The sequence below is a fragment of the Mytilus edulis genome, chromosome 1 (genome assembly GCF_963676685.1).
Source record: "Mytilus edulis chromosome 1, xbMytEdul2.2, whole genome shotgun sequence".
Taxonomy (NCBI): Eukaryota; Metazoa; Mollusca; class Bivalvia; order Mytilida; family Mytilidae; genus Mytilus; species Mytilus edulis.
Window position 1 is genome coordinate 62,088,549 of NC_092344.1, and position 23,370 is coordinate 62,111,918.

The window sequence follows — 23,370 nt, forward strand, 5'->3', positions numbered from 1 at the left end:
GATAGGAACTTGTATTTAAGCTTTAATTTAGACATAGGTCTATCTGGTACATGTACATGAAGTACATTTTGTAGATGAGACATTCAGATATATTTTAAGAAACTTAAAAAAATTCAGTCTGGCACCTCAATTGGAATTTTTGCATCAATCGCTGCATTTATCATGACCTAACTTCACAAGCACAAAGGTATCACTCAGATGTATTCATGAAGTACATGTAAACCATACATTTGAAAGATATTCTACGGAATTAAAGTATCATTGTCTGGCATGCACTTTTAACTGGAATTTTTGGATCAATCTCAGCATTTAGCATGACTAACATCTCAAGCATTTTAAATGAAAGAAATACCTTAGTAAATATATAATATTTTATTAATGGATTGCAAATAGTATGAGCAATTTCACGCAGATGCATTTTTTCATTTTCCAAGTGCATACCTCAACCACACATATACACCAACTCATAAACAATAACATCATCAACTCCCTCACCAATATTATTGGCAACATATACTACTAAACAATCATACACAAACAGGTAACAACAAAACATATGTAGATATCATCAATTATCCTTATATAAGCTGCTTAATTAAGCAACACAACAAATCTTGTGAACAATCCTTTTGTAAGGCCATCCCCAATAAATGTTAAGTTTAACAGCAGCATGCCCTTATATTATCAATCATAAGAAGGAGTGAGAAAATATTTTTACTATTTTTACAGTTATATTAGTACTAGTGTACTTATCTTTTAGAAAAATACATTCTATATATTTTTAGCAGGAATGCAGAGAATGAAGACAGAAAATCTGTTTTGGGAAGAAGAAAAAAGTATTTAATGCTTTATAAAAAGAACATCTATTTTAACTTCTTCAGAAATAATTCATCTGTTTTTTTCCAAGGGGAGGTAAACCATGCATAGACCAATAAACAATGTAGGATGGCCATTAACCAAATTTTAATCTAATTGTAGTACTTCGTTAAAATTTTCAGTCAGGTAGCTCATATATAGTGACTATTGCATGAATGGACATTTAAATTGTATTGTCTGACCTACCCAGGTTATGGACATAAGGAGCTTAAATTTTAAGTAATTTGACAGTTTACATACTGAACAAAGGCAATGCCTACTACAATGACCTACAGTTGACTAGTATTTAAACAGTTCCTTTACCATAATATTTTGCTAAAGAAGTATTACATACTACACTTTTAAATTTCAAAAGAAGACTTGTGATTTTCTAAAAATTAAATCAATAGTCTGAATAACAGTTTCATATAATAATACAAGTTTACGACCTTTAACATAGTTTACATGTCCTTACATGTATAAGGGCACTGAAGAGTGTGGAATAATTGTCAATAAAATTGCTATTCAACAGAGAAAAAGGACCTGGATGTAAGCAACCTAAATAGGTCACTGAACAGATTCAAAAATGAGCTAGATACATACTATATAAATAGTAAGCTGCAGGTATAACTGTACATACATGTACTACATGTATATTTAATTGCACTGACAGATCTAGATATTAACAAAAACTTGGTTGATGCATTGGCCTGATTTGATTTTCCCTATAATTTATGTTGATAAATAGGAACCGGGAGGGAGACATCTTTCTGTATCTCTTTATCTATATATAGTTATAAACTTTATTTTACAAAAATAATTTTAATATTCAAACAAATTTGCATACCATACATTTTTTCATATAAAGTTTACCCATGTTGCAAATTCAAACTCCTTTTAGTATTTTAATGTAAATATAATTACCAGACAATGCCAGACTTAATTGTATAAGAATTAAACTTTTTCAAAGTTTTATAACAAGAAACTACCATACAATCATGACAATGTTATCTGTTTTGGCCTTAGGGGGAAGAACAGCTTGATACAAAATTTGTAGATCTGGTCAACACACAATAGATAATTTAAACTCCCAAAAAGAATTACTCCTTGTATAAAAGAAATATATTACAATGGGAGATAATACATGTACATGTAATAACAATACAACATTTGTACAATGCAATATGAAATGAAATATTGAATTGGACAAAATAACTCCAAAGACCTACATTTTTTTTTATACTTGTACAGTTATACGTTTTGTTTTAAATTTCAATAACCACTTTCAGACCCTACATGTACATGATGTATTCAAAAAGCAAAAAAATAAAGAAATAAGATGTATGTATTTATTTAACACATATTACACGACCCTATCCTGATTTTTTTCCTGTATTTGTTACAGTTTACATGTACATCCTGATGTTAAAGTAATAAATTAATCCTACATGCATGTTAAACTTTCTTTTCATTACAGTCACAACTATGTCTATTTATATCACAACTGGACTTCCCCCTACAAACCAGTTCATGATGTTCTAATTAATCATGGCTTCTTAACTTTTGATTCTTTTGTATAGGTACAAAGAATTAATGTAAATACATGCATGAATCATCACACTACTAAACTGGCTGCGCTCCAAAGAACATGAAAAATACACCTACAAAACTTATCTTATACCCTGTAGGTTTGTACATCTTGTCTAGATAAATAATCATAAACACTACACACTTTTTTCTAGAATCATAGTTTTTTTAAAGATGATAAAATTCTAGTACATAGAAAATGAGAATGTTTCAAGTTCATCGACACAAATGTTTTGACACAGTTTTCTCGAACAATGACTTGTTGATTTCACAGCTTCTAATTAATAACTTTAATTAAAAAAATAATATTCTATGATCGTGGTAGACAGTCTGAAAGAATTTCTTTAGCACTTTGCGACAATTGACTAGGAAAAGAAACGTCAAATTCTATAATTAAGTCCCCTCTCCTTGAGGGTTGTTTAGGTAGTGGAAGTCCTTCTCCCTGAATTCTTTTGACAGAGTTTGGTTTTATCACTTCCGTTAAACGCAATGGTATTCTCCTACCATCAATGGTTGGTATCTGTAATGTGGCTCCACACAAGGACTGAAAGAAAATATTAACAACATTAATTTACAAGTCAACAATAAGCTAAGCATGTACAATAAGTTTACAAGATTTGAACTCATATTTGAATTTCTGTCTATAAAGCAAGCTCAGGGGCAGATCCAGCCATTTTAAAAGGGGGGGGGTCCCTACCCAGGACAAAGTGGGGGTCCAACCCCATGTCCCCATTCAAATGCATTGATTGTCCCAAAAAAAGGGGGGTTCCAACCCCCAGAACCCCATCCCCTGGATCCGCCACTGAAGCTTAACCACAAGTCATACTGCATTGGCTTCAAATTTGGGCTGTACAATTGTTCTCTCTGTACAAGCCAAAAGAATCCAACTAAAATTTTCTAAAAATTGATTTACAGGTTGAAGTTCTATCCGACAGTACATTTGTACCACCTCTATTGTTATAACTAGCATGTTGACAGCAACACAGGTCCATGTACAATTTATTTATATTACTTATTTTGCTGGGCTATTAAATGCTGAAGGAGACAAGAAACAAAATTATTTTTAGGGCAAAGAAATATTTTTGGCACAAGTGTTGCTTATATAATGTGCATATGCCTGTAAGTGTAAGGTTGAAGGGTTGCATCTTACATGTATATATCACAATGTCATCATTAGGGCAGATTTTACAATAAGAAGGAAATATTGTTTTTTGTATCCATCAAAAAAGCAATTGCTGAAACTGTGAAACAGACTGTGTAATGGAGTAATGCATTATGTTATTGAATAAAATGTGTCTTTCTGAGTAAATAAAAATAAAAATTACTCTGTGTTTGTGTTTTTTGTTAGAATTAGAGGGTTTTCAATTTCAAAATATTGGACATGGAATAGACATCATGACCTACTTTACTGACATCCAGCTTATTTGGAGTGGAATTTTGAAGTATTATTTATAAGTGGAGCCTAATAACATGGACTTATATTTGAATAAAAAGTCTTCTTTTGTGTTTTAATCATAACTTTAAGGCAGTTTTTTATTGGTAAAGGCTAAAAAAGGTAATTTAATAATATTGTTGCTAACGTCACGTCTTTTCCGTCCATTGTGGTATGTCACTATCGCAATTTTCTTGATGGTTCTCAGACAGCCCATTGTAGTTATTTTTATCCCGGGTTTTATAAATAATTGAAAATAGCAATCATATTAAATTTGGATGACGTAAGGGGTTCAAAGGACTTGAGGAATCAATATCATTGGCTGTTTTATTTTTTGCGAACGTTACTCTCGACGTTTCCGTCCAAATCAGTGTCACGTGAGCAACATATATTTAGATCTGTAACTCTCCTGTATAGGAGTTACGATATCGCCCTTTGCAGAAATAGATTCGGAGTCAGTTCCTTCACATGATGGGGAAGCAAAGATGGGAAGTTGTATGTAATATCGTTACAAGAGGACCTTAAATGTATTCCGTCCACCAAAAAGACGTTCGCAACAAAACGTAATGTCATGATAGTAGATGTTGCTAATGTTACTATTACGAATTGGTTTCTTGTGTATTCATTTGATATAAAGTACACCTGCAAATGACATTCTGTATATTTAGAAATTCTAAACCAGACTGTACAATTTTATTACTCCAGGCGTATATTAAACATCACTGTGTGCATACGTTTTAACTTTTAAAGATGTTGTTGCTCATGTGACATGTCCAAATGTCGCTAACGTTACTCATTTTTTGGTTTCTTGTGTATTCATTTGATATAAAGTACAACTGCAAATGACATTCTGTATATTTAGAAATTCTAAACCAGACTGTACAATTTTATTACTCCAGGCATATATTAAACATCACTGTGTGCATACATTTTAACTTTTAAAGATGTTGTTGCTCATGTGACATGTCCAAATGTCGCTAACGTTACTCATTTTTGTCTCTGTCACGTTAGCAACATGAAAGTAGGAGACAGAACACAATACTGTAAAATCTGCCTTATGCATGTACATAGATATAGGAAGATGTGGTGTGAGTGCCAATGAGACAACTCTCCATACAAATAACAATTTAAAAAGTAAACCATTATAGGTTAAAGTACGGCCTTCAACACGGAGCCTTAGCTCACACCGAACAACAAGCTATAAAGGGCCCCAAAATTACTAGTGTAAAACCATTCAAACGGGAAAACCAACGGTCTAATCTATATAAACAAAACGAGAAACGAGAAACACTTATATATTACATAAACAAACGACAACTACTGTACATCAGATTCCTGACTTAGGACAGGTGCAAACATTTGCAGCGGGATTAAACGTTTTAATGGATCCAAACCTTCTCCCTTTTTCTGAAACAATAGCATAACATCACAACAAAGAAAAACATACGATAAAATATCATGTACATGTAATATATCAAAATATATATATTTCAAGCATCTTTACACATTTAATTCGGGATTTCAGATGATGGATTGGTGCTTATAAATGTTCATTGGCAATTCATTTGGCTAATTAAATGTACATTTGTACATTGTACATGCAAATTAAATCAGCTTAGTATAATCAAGACAAGAGCAAATTAATCTACATTTTGTACCCAGCTTTATACTAGTAGTGCTACATGTAGTACTAGCATGACTAGACCTACTCTCAAAGTCTGTTTTTAAATGTGCTACGCACAAATGTACATGTAGTTTACAATGTAACAGTCTAGTTTTCAAATGTGCTATACAGTCTGTCAAAAGACATGTATGCGCATGTCACTTTATTCTGGATACATTATTCCGTCTCTAGCCACTAGGCCAACTAGTCTTTGCTCTTACTCAATAACCTGAATGCTGTTTGGTTTGTGGATAGGCAGAATACAAATTTACACGTCTTAGATTAGCACTGACATTTTATGGGTAGTGCTTTTGTTTGTTACAAAAGATCACTTAGCAGTTTGCTAATATGAACATGAAATATGACACTTGAAAACTGCATGAATTACATGTGCATGTACATGTACATGACTTTTGATAAACATTGTAGCAGTTTGTCCTATATCAATTCATCCATACATGTACATTGTAGACGCAAATGTATGACCCCTTCTGTAGCCATGTAATTCATGTACAAATGTAATTACGAAATTTTAAAACTGCAATAGTATCAAAACACAGCAAAGAAAATTAATAGTAGAGATGGGCCATTGCGTACATACAGTATACTAAGGGGAAACTTCGTGCAAAGCATTATTATTCATTGTTTCATGGTGTTTTACATGTATCATGTTTATAGAATAAGAGGATTTTGTGGAAAAACCAAATTTTTGTAGAAAATCCAGATAATTTTTTCATTAAATTCAGAACATTGATTACTTACTTGTTTTTCTATGATGTGCTAGCGTTTATTGTTGGCTAAACAACCCTTTAAATTACAAAATACCTCATGCTGAGTCACGAAAGTCAGACGCACCCTTAAAGGTGTACTTGAATTGGTCCAAATTTACATGTATATTATCTAAATTTATAAACTTGTTTAAAGGAAATCCTTGCTAGCACTGCATGCAATAATCCTCTATCTTTTTCAAGCAATGAATTGCTTAATATAAATGTACATGTAGTACAATGTATAAGGGGAAAGGCTGTGAATTTTCTATAAAATTTCCATGTTTAGCATTTTATCAACAGAAGGGTACATAATCCTCAACTTCAACAATGAGTAAAACCCATACCAAAAGACATATAGAACATTATACTTATTTTTAATTACATGTATAGTTATACTTACATCTCTTAGAGTAATCTTTGCTTTATATTTGATATCGGAACCATCTCTGGTAAAAGAAGAATGTGGTTTGTCTTTAATAATGAACACAACATCTGCTGGTATATTGTTTGGAGTCTGATCTCCTTCTTTAGGAAATGTCACTTTTGTGCCAGATTTCCATCCGGGCTTTATATCTATTGTCAATATTTTGTCTTCGTTTCTTGTCGATCGACCATCTGCATTGAGCACTTTTCTTGTAATTTTTAGTTTTTTCGTTGTCCCTTTACAGATATCTTCCAGCGTTATTGGAAGTTCTCTAACAACTGCTGAATCTTTTCTCTTCCTTCTGGGTAAACCAGCTTGTCCCCCTGACCCTGGGAACCCATGAAATCCACCACCGAAAGGATCATCGTCTATATCCATATTTTCATGATGACCACCACCACCTGGTCCAAAATGAAATACACGTGCCCCAGGTCCACCAGGCTGGCCTCCTCCGCCACCGAAAAAGCTGGCAAAAGGGTCATTGTCACCGAAAAACATTTTAAAGGTTTCTCTAGGGTCGCCCTGGAACTCGTAGTGGTAAGTTCCTCCAGGGCCTCCGGGTCCCCCACTCGGTGATGGCCCGTTTTTCAAACCGTCTTCACCGTACTTATCATATACTTCCTTTTTGTCTTTGTCACTCAATACATCATATGCCTCTGCAATCTCCTTGAATTTTTCCTCGGCACCTGGTGATTTATTTTTGTCTGGATGATATTTCAAAGCCATTTTACGATATCCTTTCTTAATTTCATCTTCAGTTGCGGTCTTGGCTAAACCAAGAATTTTGTAATAGTCCTTTCCCATCATTGATAATTTTTAACGAAAGAAGAAACTCAAATGTCACATAACAAACCTATTTTGCCAACTGTTTTTGCCAGGTAAATCTGTCGTTATAACCGATTTTGTAAGTCAATTTGCGACTGCGCAAAATTAGTCTAGACGTTTCCGGTGTTTCCAGAAGATTCTGGAAATGACGTTGTTCTAATCTAAAAATAAGTCCGAAATCCCATACATAATAGAGAGCGGGAAATTCAAAAACTTATTTAGATATATAGTGTTCACAGTATCAGGAAAGATCGATATACTCTGACTTTAGTCGCTTTTTATTTTTAATTCTATGTTTGCTTTATTACACACACTCATACCAAAAAAACACAGGCACTTATACTAGCTTGTCTAAGAATTTTTTCCCCCTATATACCTTAATTAATATATATAACACAATACATTCTGAAACAAGTGCCTGTGCAAAAAAAAATAAAAAAAAATTGAAACATAAATATATATCCTTGAAAACTGTTCTTATCAAAACAAATTGCCAAATCGTGGGGTTTTTTTTGTGTTCCAAAAGGATGTGGACTGGGTCCTTCATTTCTAAATTTCCATTTTAGCCAATATATTACTTCCATGGTAATATCAAGTTAACAAACCTATAAGATAGTAGCTAGTAAACAGAATTAATATAGAAATACGCGAGACCCCTAAAAACGCAATATTATATAGCGCCTATATATATAAGTCTGAAAATAAATCCCAGCAGTGTTAGGGGTGACAATGCAATTATGGGATTCGAAATCATGCCTTTGATACACTAGTCTCAAGCACAAATCGCTTATATTTTAGCCTGATGTGAAAAGACTCAATCAATATTCTTTTCGTTTCACGAAAGCTTATACGTCTAATAAGAAGTATAAAAACGTCATCCCCTTCAAAGATAATTGGAAAGTTTATGTTTTACTGGTTGGTATTTATAAACATTATATCATTATCTGTCATTATGCTTTGTCATACGACAAAGCCTGACTTCAGACAATTTAAATGCATTGTAAAACAATATATATATATATATTGCCCATATCTGAAGGCAATGACAGTTTTTCCGGTTTCCTAGTACAGTAATAGTATATAAACAAGATTTCAACTGCATATGATAGACAAAGGTGAACAAATCCTTAGGCTGTATGTCAATTTTCATCACGAATATGTAAAAGTACAAACTTACTTTTAAAAATAAACAATCAGATATAGTTATATGCTCAGGGCAACATTGAATAATGCATATATTTACAAGTTTGTGTTTTTTTATGGATTTTAATTTAAGGAAATTTGCCAGTTTCATTGGCGCTTTTTCTAGAGTCCACTTGCGTTTAATCAACATTGTATTTGTTTTATCATGATTAAAGTTTGATAATGTCTAAAAAGTAAAATCACAAAAATACTGAACTCAGAGGAAAATCAATTCGGAAAGACCATAATCACATGGCAAAATCAAATAACAAAACGCATCAAAAATGAATGGACAAGAACTGTCATATTCCTGACTTGGTACAGGCATTTTCAAATGTAGAAAATGGTGGATTGAACCTGGTTTTATAGCTAGCCAAACCTCTCACTTGTATGACAGTCGCATCAAATTCCATTATATAGTCACCGATGCGTGAACAAAACAAACCGTGACATCCTGTTTATATATTTGCCTGAGCTGCGTCGGATAGAAATCGACCTTATATGCAAGTGCACGTATACATGTACATGTATAAGAACATTAACATTCGATATATATAAGATAATTTTAGTCTGTTAAAAGGGTTCTTAATCAACTCAATTTCCAAACAGTTACAGACTTTGCATTAAGATTAAGTTACAGATGCATTGATAATGGCAGGTATCCATTTGCATAATGTCAATTTCCATCGGACGTTTTGTAAACAGCTAAACGACTGAACATCTGTCATTATCATTCTTGTGTGAGATGAAAACAACAACGTCCAAAATGGCAGATGTAGTGCATTCCTGATAATACGCATGATTCTTTCATAAAAGTAATTGAATTTGAAAAATTTGAAACAAGCTTTGTATGCGGTATGAATTTTTCTCATTGTTGAAGGCCGTACGATGTCCTGTAGTTGTAAATTTTCGTCATTTTCGTTTCTTGTAGAGAGTCTCGTTGAAATTATACCACATCTTCTTATGTTTATGTTGGATGACTTATGATGATAGAGTTTAAGTGATATAATTCTTCAAATGACAAACACTGGTGCATGATAAAGCCCAGTGGCGGATCGAGGGGGAGGAGTTCAAGGGATTGAAACCCTTTTTTTTGACGATCAATGCATTTGAATGGGGACATATGGTTGGAACCCCCTTCCTTATCTCTAGTTTGATGGGATAGATGCATTCAACATAGTCACCAAATTTTGAATTATTTAATGAGAGAACATCATCTATATAGCCGAATGTAAAGTTAAAAGACATTGCTAACTTCTTTTCTTTCTTCCTAAGAAGTTTCTGTATGATATTCAGCCTCATAAGAATAAAGAAATAAGTTGACAAGAAGAGAGGCACAATTGGTTCCCAAGGGAATGCCGATAGTTTGTTGAAAAGCACGTCCTCCAAACGTTACAAATATGTTGTCAACAGTCCTGAAATCAAGCATCTTGATAATATCAGGTTTCAAAGATTAAATAATATCGTCAATTTCACATACTACGTAAAGCGAGATAACTCTATCACACAATCGAATCATGAACTTTGATAAACAAAATGTTTCATATAATTTTAAATCATTGATGATTATGACACAATACGTGTTTCTAAAATCACCTAAATCGTGTCAGCATGAAATCAATTGATTAGAAGGTTAGAAAATAAATGCTAGCAGAGCATTCAGAACAATGAAGTCTTTAAAACAAGAACGAGCAAAGTCCTTTAAAATCGAATAAAATTATACTTCCTTGATATATTTCTTTTTTAATGATATAATTTCAAGTAATGGTTACTGATATGTTCTAAATTAAAAAAAAAAAAAAAAAATATGATTTAACATGATATTAAAAAAATCTTATCCATATGTGATAGAGTTATCTCGCTTTAAATGGTATGTGGAATATTGGTACTACTATGCTTGCATTTTGTCTAACACTGGGTCTCACCGCTGCTAAAATAATATCGATATCAGTCCCCAAAGGTACAATCCACCAAAAAAGCTAATGCTTCCGTAATTTCTAGCTCTCTTAACAGGGCAAACATAAATAAAGTAATTTCAAAAGCTCATTGGAACGATCGTTTATACTCGATACTCGAGTATCAAGTGTTTAATTCAAGAATTCAATTTGAAAATGAAATGTATGTCATGTTGAAAAAGTTAAAGAATAGTTCTGTTTGGATCATTGCTTGAGACTTAATGAAGATATTGACAATACTTATAGTTTTGCTGTCTTTTTGTGTTTTTTTAGGATTATTATCGATTTACTTTTTCAATATTTCTTATTTTTGAATTGGAATTTAAACACAAATATATTCAATAATAAACAATGATTTCTATTTCTGAAGATGCATACTTTCTTTCAGTTATTGAGATTATTTGCACTGTTAAATTATAGTTTCCTGATGAAAAGAATACTATCATATTGCATTCACCCATCCTTACTCGCAGAAACTTGACAAATTTTGTTTCGACAAGGACAGTCTTAACGGATTTGAAGGCAATGTTTATTTGTTAATAAAAACAATGAACAGAATTGAGTTTGAAAAAAAAAATGAAAACAAGTTACAAATTTCATGCGTCCGAACCGATTTTTGAATTTACCTCCACCAGGAACGCTCACAGCTGAAATATTTGAAAACCAAGGATGTTGAAGAGCTATAAACCAAAAATATCTAAAATATAGCTCAACATATATATAGCAAACATTGCCTTGGGGGGATTGAAACCTTAGTTTCTGTATATTCGAAGAGGAATACGCACAATAAATTTTCAATAATGTTATGCTAGTAACAGCACTGGCATAGTATATAGGAACTGGAATTTAAGTGTTGTTTAAGAGACACTTATTAAACTGCTCTCAATTAGGAAACATTAATCAATGATGCCCTTCTGTAAAAGTATTACCGGTACACTTAACCCAACTAAACTATTTTTTTTATTTAAACATTTAAAGGAACGCTAGTATTGAAAGAGGGACGAAAGATACCAAAGGGACAGTCAAACTCATAAATCTAAAACAAACTGACAACGCCATGGCTAAAAATAAAAAAGACAAACAGAAAAACAATAGTACACACGACACAACATAGAAAACTAAAGAATAAACAACACGAACCCCACCAAAAACTAGGGGTGATCTCAGGTGCTCCGGAAGGGTAAGAAGACGAATAAAAGGATTAATGTTCATACAAAAATTATGTCAGATTTAGGACTACATAATTTAGATACAAGTAAGTGATAATTAACGTTTTTATTGTTAAAACTGATAATTACATGAAATGATATATGCGCTTGACAGTGAGAAAAATCTGAATATCCGCCAACACAATGTCGTTTGTTGATGTCTCAGGAAACGTAGGATGACTAGAGATAAAAAGAAACAATGATATATATATATCTTACAAATCTACCTGCAAGTCATAATCTACAAAAAAATAAGTATAAAGATAATATAATGTACATGTGTATTTATAGTCATAATCTGTTTATAAAGATGAATTATCTAACAAGGAAACAGATACTTGTACCGCTAATACACCATATACAAATAAAAATCTTATCGAAAAACATGACAGAGTTAAAATTATACCTGTGATAGAATTTTTTTTTGTTGTTGTTGGTTCTTTTAGTATTAGTTTATGTATTTAATCAAGAACAACTGAACATCATGAAGAATTAAATCAGTGCAACAAAACGGTCAGAAATAAAGGCAATAGTAGTATACCACTGTTCAATAGTTATAAATCGATTTGACTGAAACTAATCCGGGTCACAAATCAAAACTGAATTCATAACAAAAAATGTACATCATAACTGAGAGGATATAGCCTTGTTATTAAGATTTTTTCCGTGGTTGCTAAGGATTTTCTTACCCCAGGAGTAGATTACCTTAGCCATATTTGGCACAACTTTTAGGAATTTTTGATCCTCAATGCTCTTCAACTTTGTATTTATTTGGCTTTTTAACTGTTTTGGTCTGAGCGTCACTGATGAGTCTTATGTAGACGAAACGCACGTCTGGCGTATAAATTATAATCCTGGTACTTTTGATAACTATTGCTACACTACATTACATCAAAGTTCAAAATCAGATGCTACTTTATTTATTTATATTTTATACTCGTTATTGTCATTAAACCTAATTAGAATATGCAACAATTAATCAAATATTACACATGCAACTGAATATAATTAAAACAAAAAACTTCAAAAAACAGATCAAGATGAGAAAGGAAGAGTCCTTGTTCTTGGTTCTAAAGGTTTTGGTGAATGTAAACAGAAAGATACGAGGACCGAGAATACGGAACACAAACAGAGAAAACGTTATTTAAATGGTATCTTTGTGCTTCTGAAGATTATCGAAATGATTGTTTTAAACATATACTCAAATTTAAATACGTCGGATATCTTTTTTAAAGATAGTTCTTGTTATTTTTATAGACACCAGTTTTATCTAGTACTTGGAAATCGGATTGACTGGTTTTAAATATTGTTTTTATTTTTATTTTCTGATACATCAATACAGTTATAGCTTTGCATTTTGTTAAGATATATATCTTTTTATTCTTCGACAGGTTAACAGTTTATTTTATTTTTTTTAAAGTTGTTCGTCATCTTCTTTTGAATTACTACTGTGGTACAGCTTTGTTTCCTTGAAATTAGTATATATATTGCCTATTCTGTTATTAGCTGTCATCACTTATTCCGAGTAAAGTATAAATGAACTTTACTTAAAAGCTTCTTGTAACATTTGATTGAGACTATACTGATTTATGTTTTCTATATATAATATAGCTTGTTTTTATTTTATTTATGTTTTGATGAGCTATTTCCTAATTCAATTGATGTTTCTATGTTGGCAGCATTTTATCTAGTTGCGAGTACAAATTGATAAAATGACAAACGCTATTTTTCTACAGGATTGTTAACTAGAAAATCCGTTGTGTCAATTTACGTTTAAGTTTTTTAAGGATCTATTAAAAGCTCTATATAAGATTTATAAGGAAGTATATCTGTCTAAATAAGTTACCTCAAAGTTTTTATTAGAGTATCTGAAATATTTAAAAAGATAAAATAAATAAAAAGTGGCACGTCACGTTAATTGCTAGATTTCAAGTAATTTATACACGACTTATTTCCAGTGAGATATCATAGCTGACTGACTTTGACGATGGCTTTGACTACATTTTAAGAAATACACATAATAATTATATATTATCCTCTGCGAGGGTTGTTCAAATAGTTTTGGCTAGTTATGATACCAAATGTACCATCTTTAAACAGAACAACAGAACAAAACAGACGCATCTTTTGATGGTCAATAAATAAACTCATCATTAGATACTGTACGGCAGGCGCGCGTTTCATCTACAAAGGAATCAACAGGGAATGGCGAATAAAATTTTTGAAAAGCCAAATGAAGTACAAAATCCAAGAGCAGTGATGTCTTAAAATTCTATATAAAATTAAAATTAAACTCCAGATCTTGCCTCCGTCGAGACTTGATCGACTTTGAATAGATTGTACATTTACTGTAAATATACAAGTAGGAGCTTTTATAGTAAACTATAAAGACAAGTTTAGCTCCATTTGCTCAGAAATGCATGTAACAAGCTAGAAATTTGACTGTGGTTTTCCGATCGTTCATTTTGTTGATAGTCTAACGTTTGATTTTGTGTCTTTTCTTATTCGGTCATTTTGTAATGTAAGCTACACACTTTTTAGCTTTCAAGATATTTCATCTTGAAATCATGATTATGGTTATCTCAGAAACAATTGTAGAGTATTATGTTATATTGTATTGGTTGTATTTTCCGTTTTTATATAAGTCTCCTCTTATCAAATATTCATTTTTTTGTTTCTAATCATAGGACATCTACATGTTCCTCGTTCTATATTAACATTTGTTCGCTGTATTTTTAATGTTGCTAAATATATTTTACATGTTATTAGTACACTATCGTCATACATTTACGTAGAAAGGAAACACAACTATTTTAAATACACATATGTCATTAAATAAAATAACCAGTGGTGGGTTGTATTAAAAACTTGGAAAAAGATCAAATGTGACACAGCAAAAAATACAGAAAAATTAGTAATGAAACATTTGTATCTTGCAATCATCTTTAACAAAAAAAAGGGTTCCTGCCAATGTGCAACTGTATTGAAATCCCGATAACGTGCTTTAAGCCTTAAGCCTACCAGCGAAACTACATCTTACAATTTTACAAATCCTTTTTTATGACCTGCTCAGCGGAACAACCAAACTATCCCAAAAAATTTTGTTATTGAGCCTTGAATTGTCTATCTTTTCTATTCGAAAAAACAAATATTATGGAATAAATTAAATCGCAAAGTTGTTAACCGATGTTCAAATACAAAACAATTCACCAGAAGAACATAAATTAAGGTTTAACTTTTTGTAAAGGTTCGTACGGACTTTGAAAAAGGAGTGAAATAGATTTAAGAATGTATCTAATAACTCCTCAGTTCTGAATTAGCTCCATTACAAATATTTGTAAAATGTGCAACGCATTTGTAAATTTTCATCGAACAGCAGTGTGCTAGGTTGGATAAAAATCTGATTCATGGGAATGTAAACTATTGTTTGATGTTTTTTAAAAGACGACACTACTGAGACCATTCGGCAATAAGAAATTAAATTTATGAAAAATATAAAAACAGAAGAAAAATTAATACCCACGACATCAAAATCCTCATGTATGTAAAATATCTTAATCTTATAAAAGACCACTTATGGTAAACGACGTATACATATCAAGGATTAATGTAACATGGTTTATTTGCATCTTTGATCATATAAGATAGAAGATACTAAGATACATAACACATCTATAATGTTACAAAACATGTATATGTCCTTGTATATTTGAGATTCAGGAAGGATGGACACCAATAACTTTACCAAATTTCCTTGAGTCGCGGTCAACTTGATAGTAAAACCGACCAAACATATGTGCCATAAAACTTGTTATGCAGATGTTTGAACAAAGTACAACAAGTTTTGTTAAGGTTGTTTAATTTTTTTTTTTTTTTTTTTTTTTTTTGTAACCTTAATAAAAAGAAATGCACACACAAAGAAGCATATATTTTAAAGTTAAGCGTTACGAAAATTAATAATATCTTCGAACCAATAAATAGACACACACCATTTTTCCCGTATAAACTATGCTTTCTAAAATTTGTCATCTCATACAAAATTAAATTTTCTTTATATTTTCCTGACTTAAAAAAAACTTTCAAAATAAGGATGCTTTTATTAAAAAGTGGTCAAATCCCTCTTCCTTAATCTATTAATATTATAAATGAATTAATTTGTTAAGGAACTATAATTTAACTAGATCTAATGCGAATTTGGTCAATTGGATTTGGCGAATTTGGTCGTTTTGATTAGGATCTATTGGTTATCATACAACTATTTAATGGCAATTGTAAAGCATTGTGATTTTATCAGTAATGTGTGCATTTAAAACTTCTAAAATGTTTCCTCGTGTGAAGTCTTCTTATTTAAGTTTATGTGATTCTTATCATATGGCATTAACCATATCTACCTGGCTCTATTTTTACCCTTTTCACTATATTTTTAAAATTGATAAATATATGTTACATGTCCTTTAATCACTATTGTCATATATTGACGTTAACGGAAACGAGTTTATTTCTATTAACAAATATGTCATTGAATGAAATAGCCAGTAATGGGCTGCCTGAAAGAAATGTAAAGAAGGTCAAATATGAAAAAAACGGGATTTTGTCATTGAAATAAATACAAATAATCCAAAGGAGAGCAAAAAACTGTGATGGGTTACACTTGGTATTTATGTGTTTCACAAGCATCTCTAACAAAGGCGTTCTTCTAACGTGTAACTATATGGAACTGTATAATAAGCTATAAAATGACCTGACATTACCATATTTGAAAATATTTAAAGGAAACATTTAAAAACCTGCTTATCGGTAAATCAATAAAGAATTCGGCGGGGTTAAACATGTTTCTGAGTACTGAAACATACCTTTACATGGCCACATTACTCGCAAATACTGTAGTTAGTTGAAAGCCCATTACAACTAACAAATTGGTCATAATTTCGTGAAGACAAATTTGATATAAGTTTAAATAGTTTCTTGACGATTTACATTTTCTAAAACACAAGACAGTGCTGTTAGAGCAAGTCACACGAACAATCTGTTGAAATCAGTTGCATAAGTATTATCTCGTTAGATTGAAAGAAACAAAGTGTAAATTTACTTATAGAAGAACGATAAAAATAATGGACCTATTTTAGTTCTCACAGTTTCTGGAATACCATTACACTACAAACTAGGTAACCGTAACAAAAAGATGCCAAACACATAGGTATCGACAATGAAAGGGCAATTGAGTGTTGATAGCTGAACAGCGATGAATATTTAATTTTGTTTTAATTTATTAAAAACGTTCACCACGATTGAGGTTTAATCCAACATTTGTTTACCACTTTACATACTGGTTTGCAATTTTCAAAAGTTTATAAAATCTATTAATATTATAAAAGGTCATAAACTAAATTAGATGCTACACATATATATAGTCTGTATTTTATATGGGAGAAATCACAAATACGTTTTGGTCGAAAAAGTCTTTCGTATCAATTTGTATCAACATTTGTTTCACATCTGATGACCTTTTCATCTAAACAAAGTTGAAGGTTACAGTTGAAAACGTGGTTATATAAGCATGAATTATCTATTCTAATGAGGTTATTTCAAAATCTATTATATTATATTTTTTTTTTATTCATTCATTCATTTTACATTATCATTTTTAGCAACTTCGGCAATCTTTATTTGTCTTTTTAAGCAAAGGGTCAAATCAATCAAGTCAAAATTTTTCGGCAAATCAACCTTTTTACTGTATTTTGTGTCACACTGCCCACGACGGTGGTATTTTTTCCCCTGATATATCTGCTTGTGAATTAAATTTGAATTCATTCCAAGAAAAGTGTTGTTTGAATGAATGTCAAGAAATGCGTAGCAATTGCTATACAGAGTGCAAAAAAAAAAAAACACCGAAAGAACAAACTATTACAAAGAACCAGACAAAATAGAAAACATTATGAAAACAACGTATGTAACATGGAACTAGTTAATTTTCCATTGTAACAGTTCCTCCACTTTCAACTCGAATACTCTATATGTTTTCGAATGAAATTATAATTAGAACCATATTTTTATCCTTTACATTTTGTTGATATAATTGATCAAGGCTGTAAATTTATTCTCCCAAGTTCTGATATATAAACTTAATACCCTCCAGAAAAATCAAGAAAAACAACTGAAGGTTTCTATTATCTCTATTTAACTTCTTTAACTTGCCTCAGTACTGGAATGGTACAGCTTGACTAAGAATAAAGACAGCCACGAAAAAATTCCTATCCCAATAGATCATGACGATGTTTGCATTTGAAATTGCAACACAAAGCTTTTGTCATTGAATTGCATATATAGTCGGAATTTCTGCTGAATGGTTAATTAACACTCCCAGCGGTGTCATCCACCCCATTTGTTAAAGCCCACATGATGACATATAGCTGATTACTTCTACGTTATTTGGTCTATGGTCGAAAGTTATCTTATTGGCAATCAAACCACATAAATTTATATTAGTTGCATTTGGCTATTCTTTTTTGTATTTTCTTGGTCATATAGATTCAAACGTTTCTACTAATCATTTTTTTACATTTTAACATTATTTATAGATTATTGGGTTTTCTACACATAAAAAGTTTCACATTGTGTCGAGCGGCTGATATTTTACGATATCTATACGAAGAAAATCCGATTATCTTTTTATTGTTCTATTACTGGTCGTTTCTTTCTCCCTAAGACAGGTTTACGCTTGACAAAAGCAAGCTTGATAACGTCTCCTCTCGCATTGTGACGTCGCTGATAACTTCTCCTTTCACGTTGTGACGTCGCTGATAATGCCTGGTCTCGTTTTGAAGTCTTGATACGAGAATTACGGCGCAGCAGAGCAGGGTGATATAGGCGGAGGGAAGGACGATAATAAGTGATATCTTTATTGATAACAATCTGATAACTATTAAATTTTTGTTTTATTTGTGTTTACATACTTTTGATAGTTTCCTCATTGGATATCTTCCTGTTTAGATTAAAAGTTTATTCGTTTCTATTCATACTACACCATTGCACTCCAGTCTTGTACCTATTGTTTTCTTATCTTTTAACATTGTTAAGTTTGAACTTTGTTTTTCAAGTTACTAATCCATGTTTTATAATACACAATGGTCACGAATTACTTGGAAAGAAATAGAGATTATTTGTATAACCAGATATGTCATTTAATAGAATTATCAGTAGGGGTCATGTAAAACCAAAATGCTGAAACTTGTCCTATAATGTATCTTATCATATCTTACTACAGATAATTTTTTTCTGCTATTTCATCTGTATTAACAACTAAAAAAAAAATGCTGGCCTAGAAAATGCAATGCATTTATCATATCGACTCATTTTCTAATGTCCTCTTATGGTGATTGTGTTTGTTGCTTAAACTAAGTATTGTAAAACATTATTCTAATTCAAAGTCATAATACTTACCGTAAAAGTCCTATTAGTCATCTCACTGTGTCTAACCCAAACCGGCAAAAAATGTTCGGACTCGATGGTATCTAACATCCGACACAATGACGGAACATCAATAGACAGAAGAAAGATAGGTTTCTACTTATTTTCTTATTTTTTTATGATATCGAAGAATATATATACATATACAACTATTTTCTATTGTGAGATGCAATATTTTCTACAACCGTTCTATATTAACGGAGAAATAAGTAAAACTGCACGTCAAAATGACGAATTGAGTGAACCTTGCCTCGAAATTGTTTAATTTCTCGTTAAATTGTTCACATTGTACGGAAAGAAAGGTATTGGAAGATAGATACTGACACGGAGATAGCAAAACTAGTCATTATGAGCATCTCAATACTTGTATTTCTGTGTATGGAACGAAAGAAATGGGTCATGTCAAATTAAAATACACCGGTTTTGTCAATATTGTTTACTACACAATCACCCGGTTACGTCTATATATATCACCCGTTTTTTTTTAAACCAACAATTTATGAAAAGCAACATAACACGGATCTGAACATTGTCTTTCAAAAGAATTTGAATATAATATATTTATTGTAAAGTAAACTTGGCGTGTTTAAATTTATTTTAAACGGGCACTTTTGGGCATACATGTAGGTAATTACAGTAATACACATGTTCCTAATGAAAGGCGTATCCCTTATTTCACTTATCTTCAAACTAATTTTAAATGGAATATAAATACTCAATAGCAAACACTGATATCTAATTATTTTATAACATTATGGTATTTTTTTATATAGGTTTTGAGATACATCGCAATATGTGACCCCCACTTTTTTTTTACAAAACAACTAAATAACGCTTAAACAAAATTTAGAACATCACCAAACAGCATGCAGAAACTCGTCATTTAATGGCAATGCAATAACTCCTTTAAGAAGTAATGTGAAAGTTTTGAAGTAAATGGACAAATGGTAGAGCTCAACATTTTGAAGATAATCATCTGTCCCTTTCGAATTTTCTATGTCTACGACTGTTTTTAAACAATTGACATCATGCACTTGCATGTCCCCTTATGTTTATTTTTTTTAGCCTTGCCGGCCATCTTGGTTGACAAGCGGGGTCACAGTAAACGTTTTAAAACTAGATATCCTAATTAAAATTAAAAACGACATATGATTTTAGATAAGGTTTGTTAAATGCAGCCTAGTAATTTTAGATGTGAAAATTTATGTAAAAAATTGTATTGAAAGATAATGAACGACGGTCGACCGGTGCCAAGTGTAGAAAAAAAATAACTTTACTGTTGGGTCAAGTGAGCTAAAAACAACCAAGAATTCCAAACAAAATTGCACCGTTCTTGAAAAAAAATATTTTTTTAACAACTGAAAATTTCACAAATTTCACAAACGAGATAACTTGATCGGACATAGCAAACAACTTCACTGGCGGTTTGTTTTCAACAACAAAAAAAGACATATTATTTATAATTAAGTGTACGCACTGACATGTCACATGATCACAATTCAATTTATTTTGAAGGTCTGTAAGATAAAAAAAAATGGCCACAGAAACTTAACCGATTGTTTAAGGAACCATTTAAGTCGAGGTCTAATGAATCCTGCCAGACGGACATGAACACATTCTAATTATTAAAACCAACAACACAAACCCTTAACATTTACCAATTAATCAGGGAAAGAAGTTCATTGTGACATAAATCGTCATGTGGCCAAAGAAAAATAATATAGAAATGAAGTCAAGGGCAAGGGCAATGGACATATAAAAAATAGAAAAAAAAATCATTAGATCTGTGTTCCATACTTGTATATGTTGCAGTCAAACCTTCTAACGTTTGACATATGCAGCTTTATACAAATAGTTCAAAATGCTATGAATTCGAATCACTTGGTCTCGCTTGTTTAAAAATATCAATAAGAATGTTTATAATAAACATAATCAAACTCACATAATCCGATTTCGCGGGTGTCCCTCTTTTTTCTTACAATATTTTAATTCGGTATACACTTTATAAGATAAGTGACGAATCTAGAAGACGTATAGGTTGCACGCCCCCGACCACACCTTTGATTGCCAAAACTATATTGATTCATGTATTTAACGATTTTTTAAAGCAAAATATAAAGAAAATATTGTTCGACTCTCTATGCTCAGCGGTATGTAAAAACTGTTCGAATTAAGTCCGCTTTGAAATAAACTGAATCTGTCTTTCCGTATATATAGTCACAATATATTGAACAACGTCAGTGTGCGATCATCATAACACAATGGTGACAGTACATACACATCTTTATAGTAAGAGTTTTGTGGGCCGTTGTCCTGTGAAAGAACTTGTTTTCCAAACGACCCACAAAACTCCTTTTTAACGCTATTTAGTTAAATTATCGTGGTGCGAGTATGATTTTTTTTTATTTGACCAAACCGGGTTATGCATTGTGAAGTCTATGAAAAAAAACGGGTGGTGAACTTTGACAAAACCTGCCAGTTTCATTTTGACATGACCCATTTCTTTCGTTCCATACTCAGAAATACAAGTATTGAGATGTTCATAATGACTAGTTTTACTATCTCCGTGTCAGTATCTATCATCCTGTACCCTTCTTTCCGTGAAAAATTTAACGAGAAATTAAACAATTTTGAGGCAAGGTTCACTCAATTCGTCATTTTGACGTGCATTTTTACTTATTTCTCCGTTAATATAGAACGGTTGTAGAAAATATTGCATCTCACAATAGAAAATAGTTGTATATGTATATATATTCTTCGATATCATTACAAAAATAAGAAAATAAGAAGAAACCTATCTTTCTTCTGTCTATTGATGTTCCGTCATTGTGTCGGATGTTAAATATCATCGAGTCCGAACAATTTTTGCCTGTTTGGTTTAGACACAGTGAATCTTATCTTATGAAAAAGGTAGATTCTTCTGAACTTCATTATTGTATAGTTTGCTATATTATTCATTCTTTTCAGTATCCCTCTCTGTTACAAAATGTTAAAAAATATTATAAATTAAGGAATGTATCTCCCTCATGCAAAGCTCTAATTCCTTTCACGGATTTCGCTATACTTTTTTGGAACTTTTGGATTATAGCTCTACATCTTTTATATAAGCTTTGGATTTTACATATTTTGGCCACGAGCATCACTGAAGAGACATTATTTGTCGAAATGCGCATCTGGTGCAGAAAAATTGGCACCGTTAATGTTATTACTACCACTGGGTCGATGCCTCTGCTGGTGGACTGTTAGTCCCCGAGGGTATTACCAGCCCAGTAGCCAGTACTCCGGTACTGGCATGGAAATACGGATTTTTTGTGTTATTAAATTTGCTGTTACAAAATGTTAAAAAATATTATAAATTAAGGAATGTATCTCCCTCATGCAAAACTCTAATTCCTTTCACGGATTTCGCTATACTTTTTTGGAACTTTTGGATTATAGCTCTACATTTTTTATAAAAGCTTTGGATTTTACATATTTTGGCTACGAGCATCACTGAAGAGACATTATTTGTCGAAATGCGCATCTGGTGCAGAAAAATTGGTACCGTTAATATTATTAATGATGATGTTTCAGTGATAAAGGAGATTTGCAATACAATGAGTGAACAGGAAAGATAATATAAAGGATATGGAAATCTGGAGATGGGAGGAACGGGTAATGTTTGCATAACATGTAAAAACTTCATAAATAATCTTTTTCAACTGCGAACAAATATCTGGTTTTTGCACTTGTTTTTGTTTTTAATTCTTAGCAGCATTGAGACACTTAAAAATATCAATTATTCCTAATGCAATTCCAGAATGGTATAGGACAGGAATGATGTATTTCTATTAAGTAACCATAGATTTTTTTATTGCTTCGTTGTCTTCGAAAACATGTCTTACAAAATAGTTATTGAGAAAGTAGTAGTGCATATTTTGATTGTATTTATTTCACAGGCAGGTGTTCATTTGTATGCATACTTCGTGGCTCACACTTATACAATTATCTATGTGGCTGAGC

The 23,370-nt window shown here is 31.7% G+C and overlaps 1 protein-coding gene across 2 annotated transcripts; it reads right to left on the minus strand.

The window, feature by feature from the left end:
• Positions 1–357: 357 nt before the first annotated feature.
• LOC139486286 (dnaJ homolog subfamily B member 4-like) lies at positions 358–7,697 on the minus strand. 2 transcript variants are annotated; one of them, XR_011655540.1, is made up of 3 exons: positions 6,708–7,697; positions 1,703–2,986; positions 358–1,530 (listed from the first exon to the last, which is right to left on the minus strand). XR_011655540.1 is itself a non-coding variant. In XM_071271100.1 (2 exons), the coding sequence occupies exons 1-2, from the start codon at positions 7,536–7,538 to the stop codon at positions 2,753–2,755; spliced, it is 1,065 nt and encodes a 354-aa protein (XP_071127201.1). In that variant the 5' UTR covers positions 7,539–7,697; the 3' UTR covers positions 358–2,752. The 2 variants fall into 2 exon arrangements, 1 of the variants encoding a protein (XP_071127201.1); XM_071271100.1 differs by having other exon boundaries at positions 358–2,986.
• Between the last annotated feature and the right edge of the window lie 15,673 nt (positions 7,698–23,370).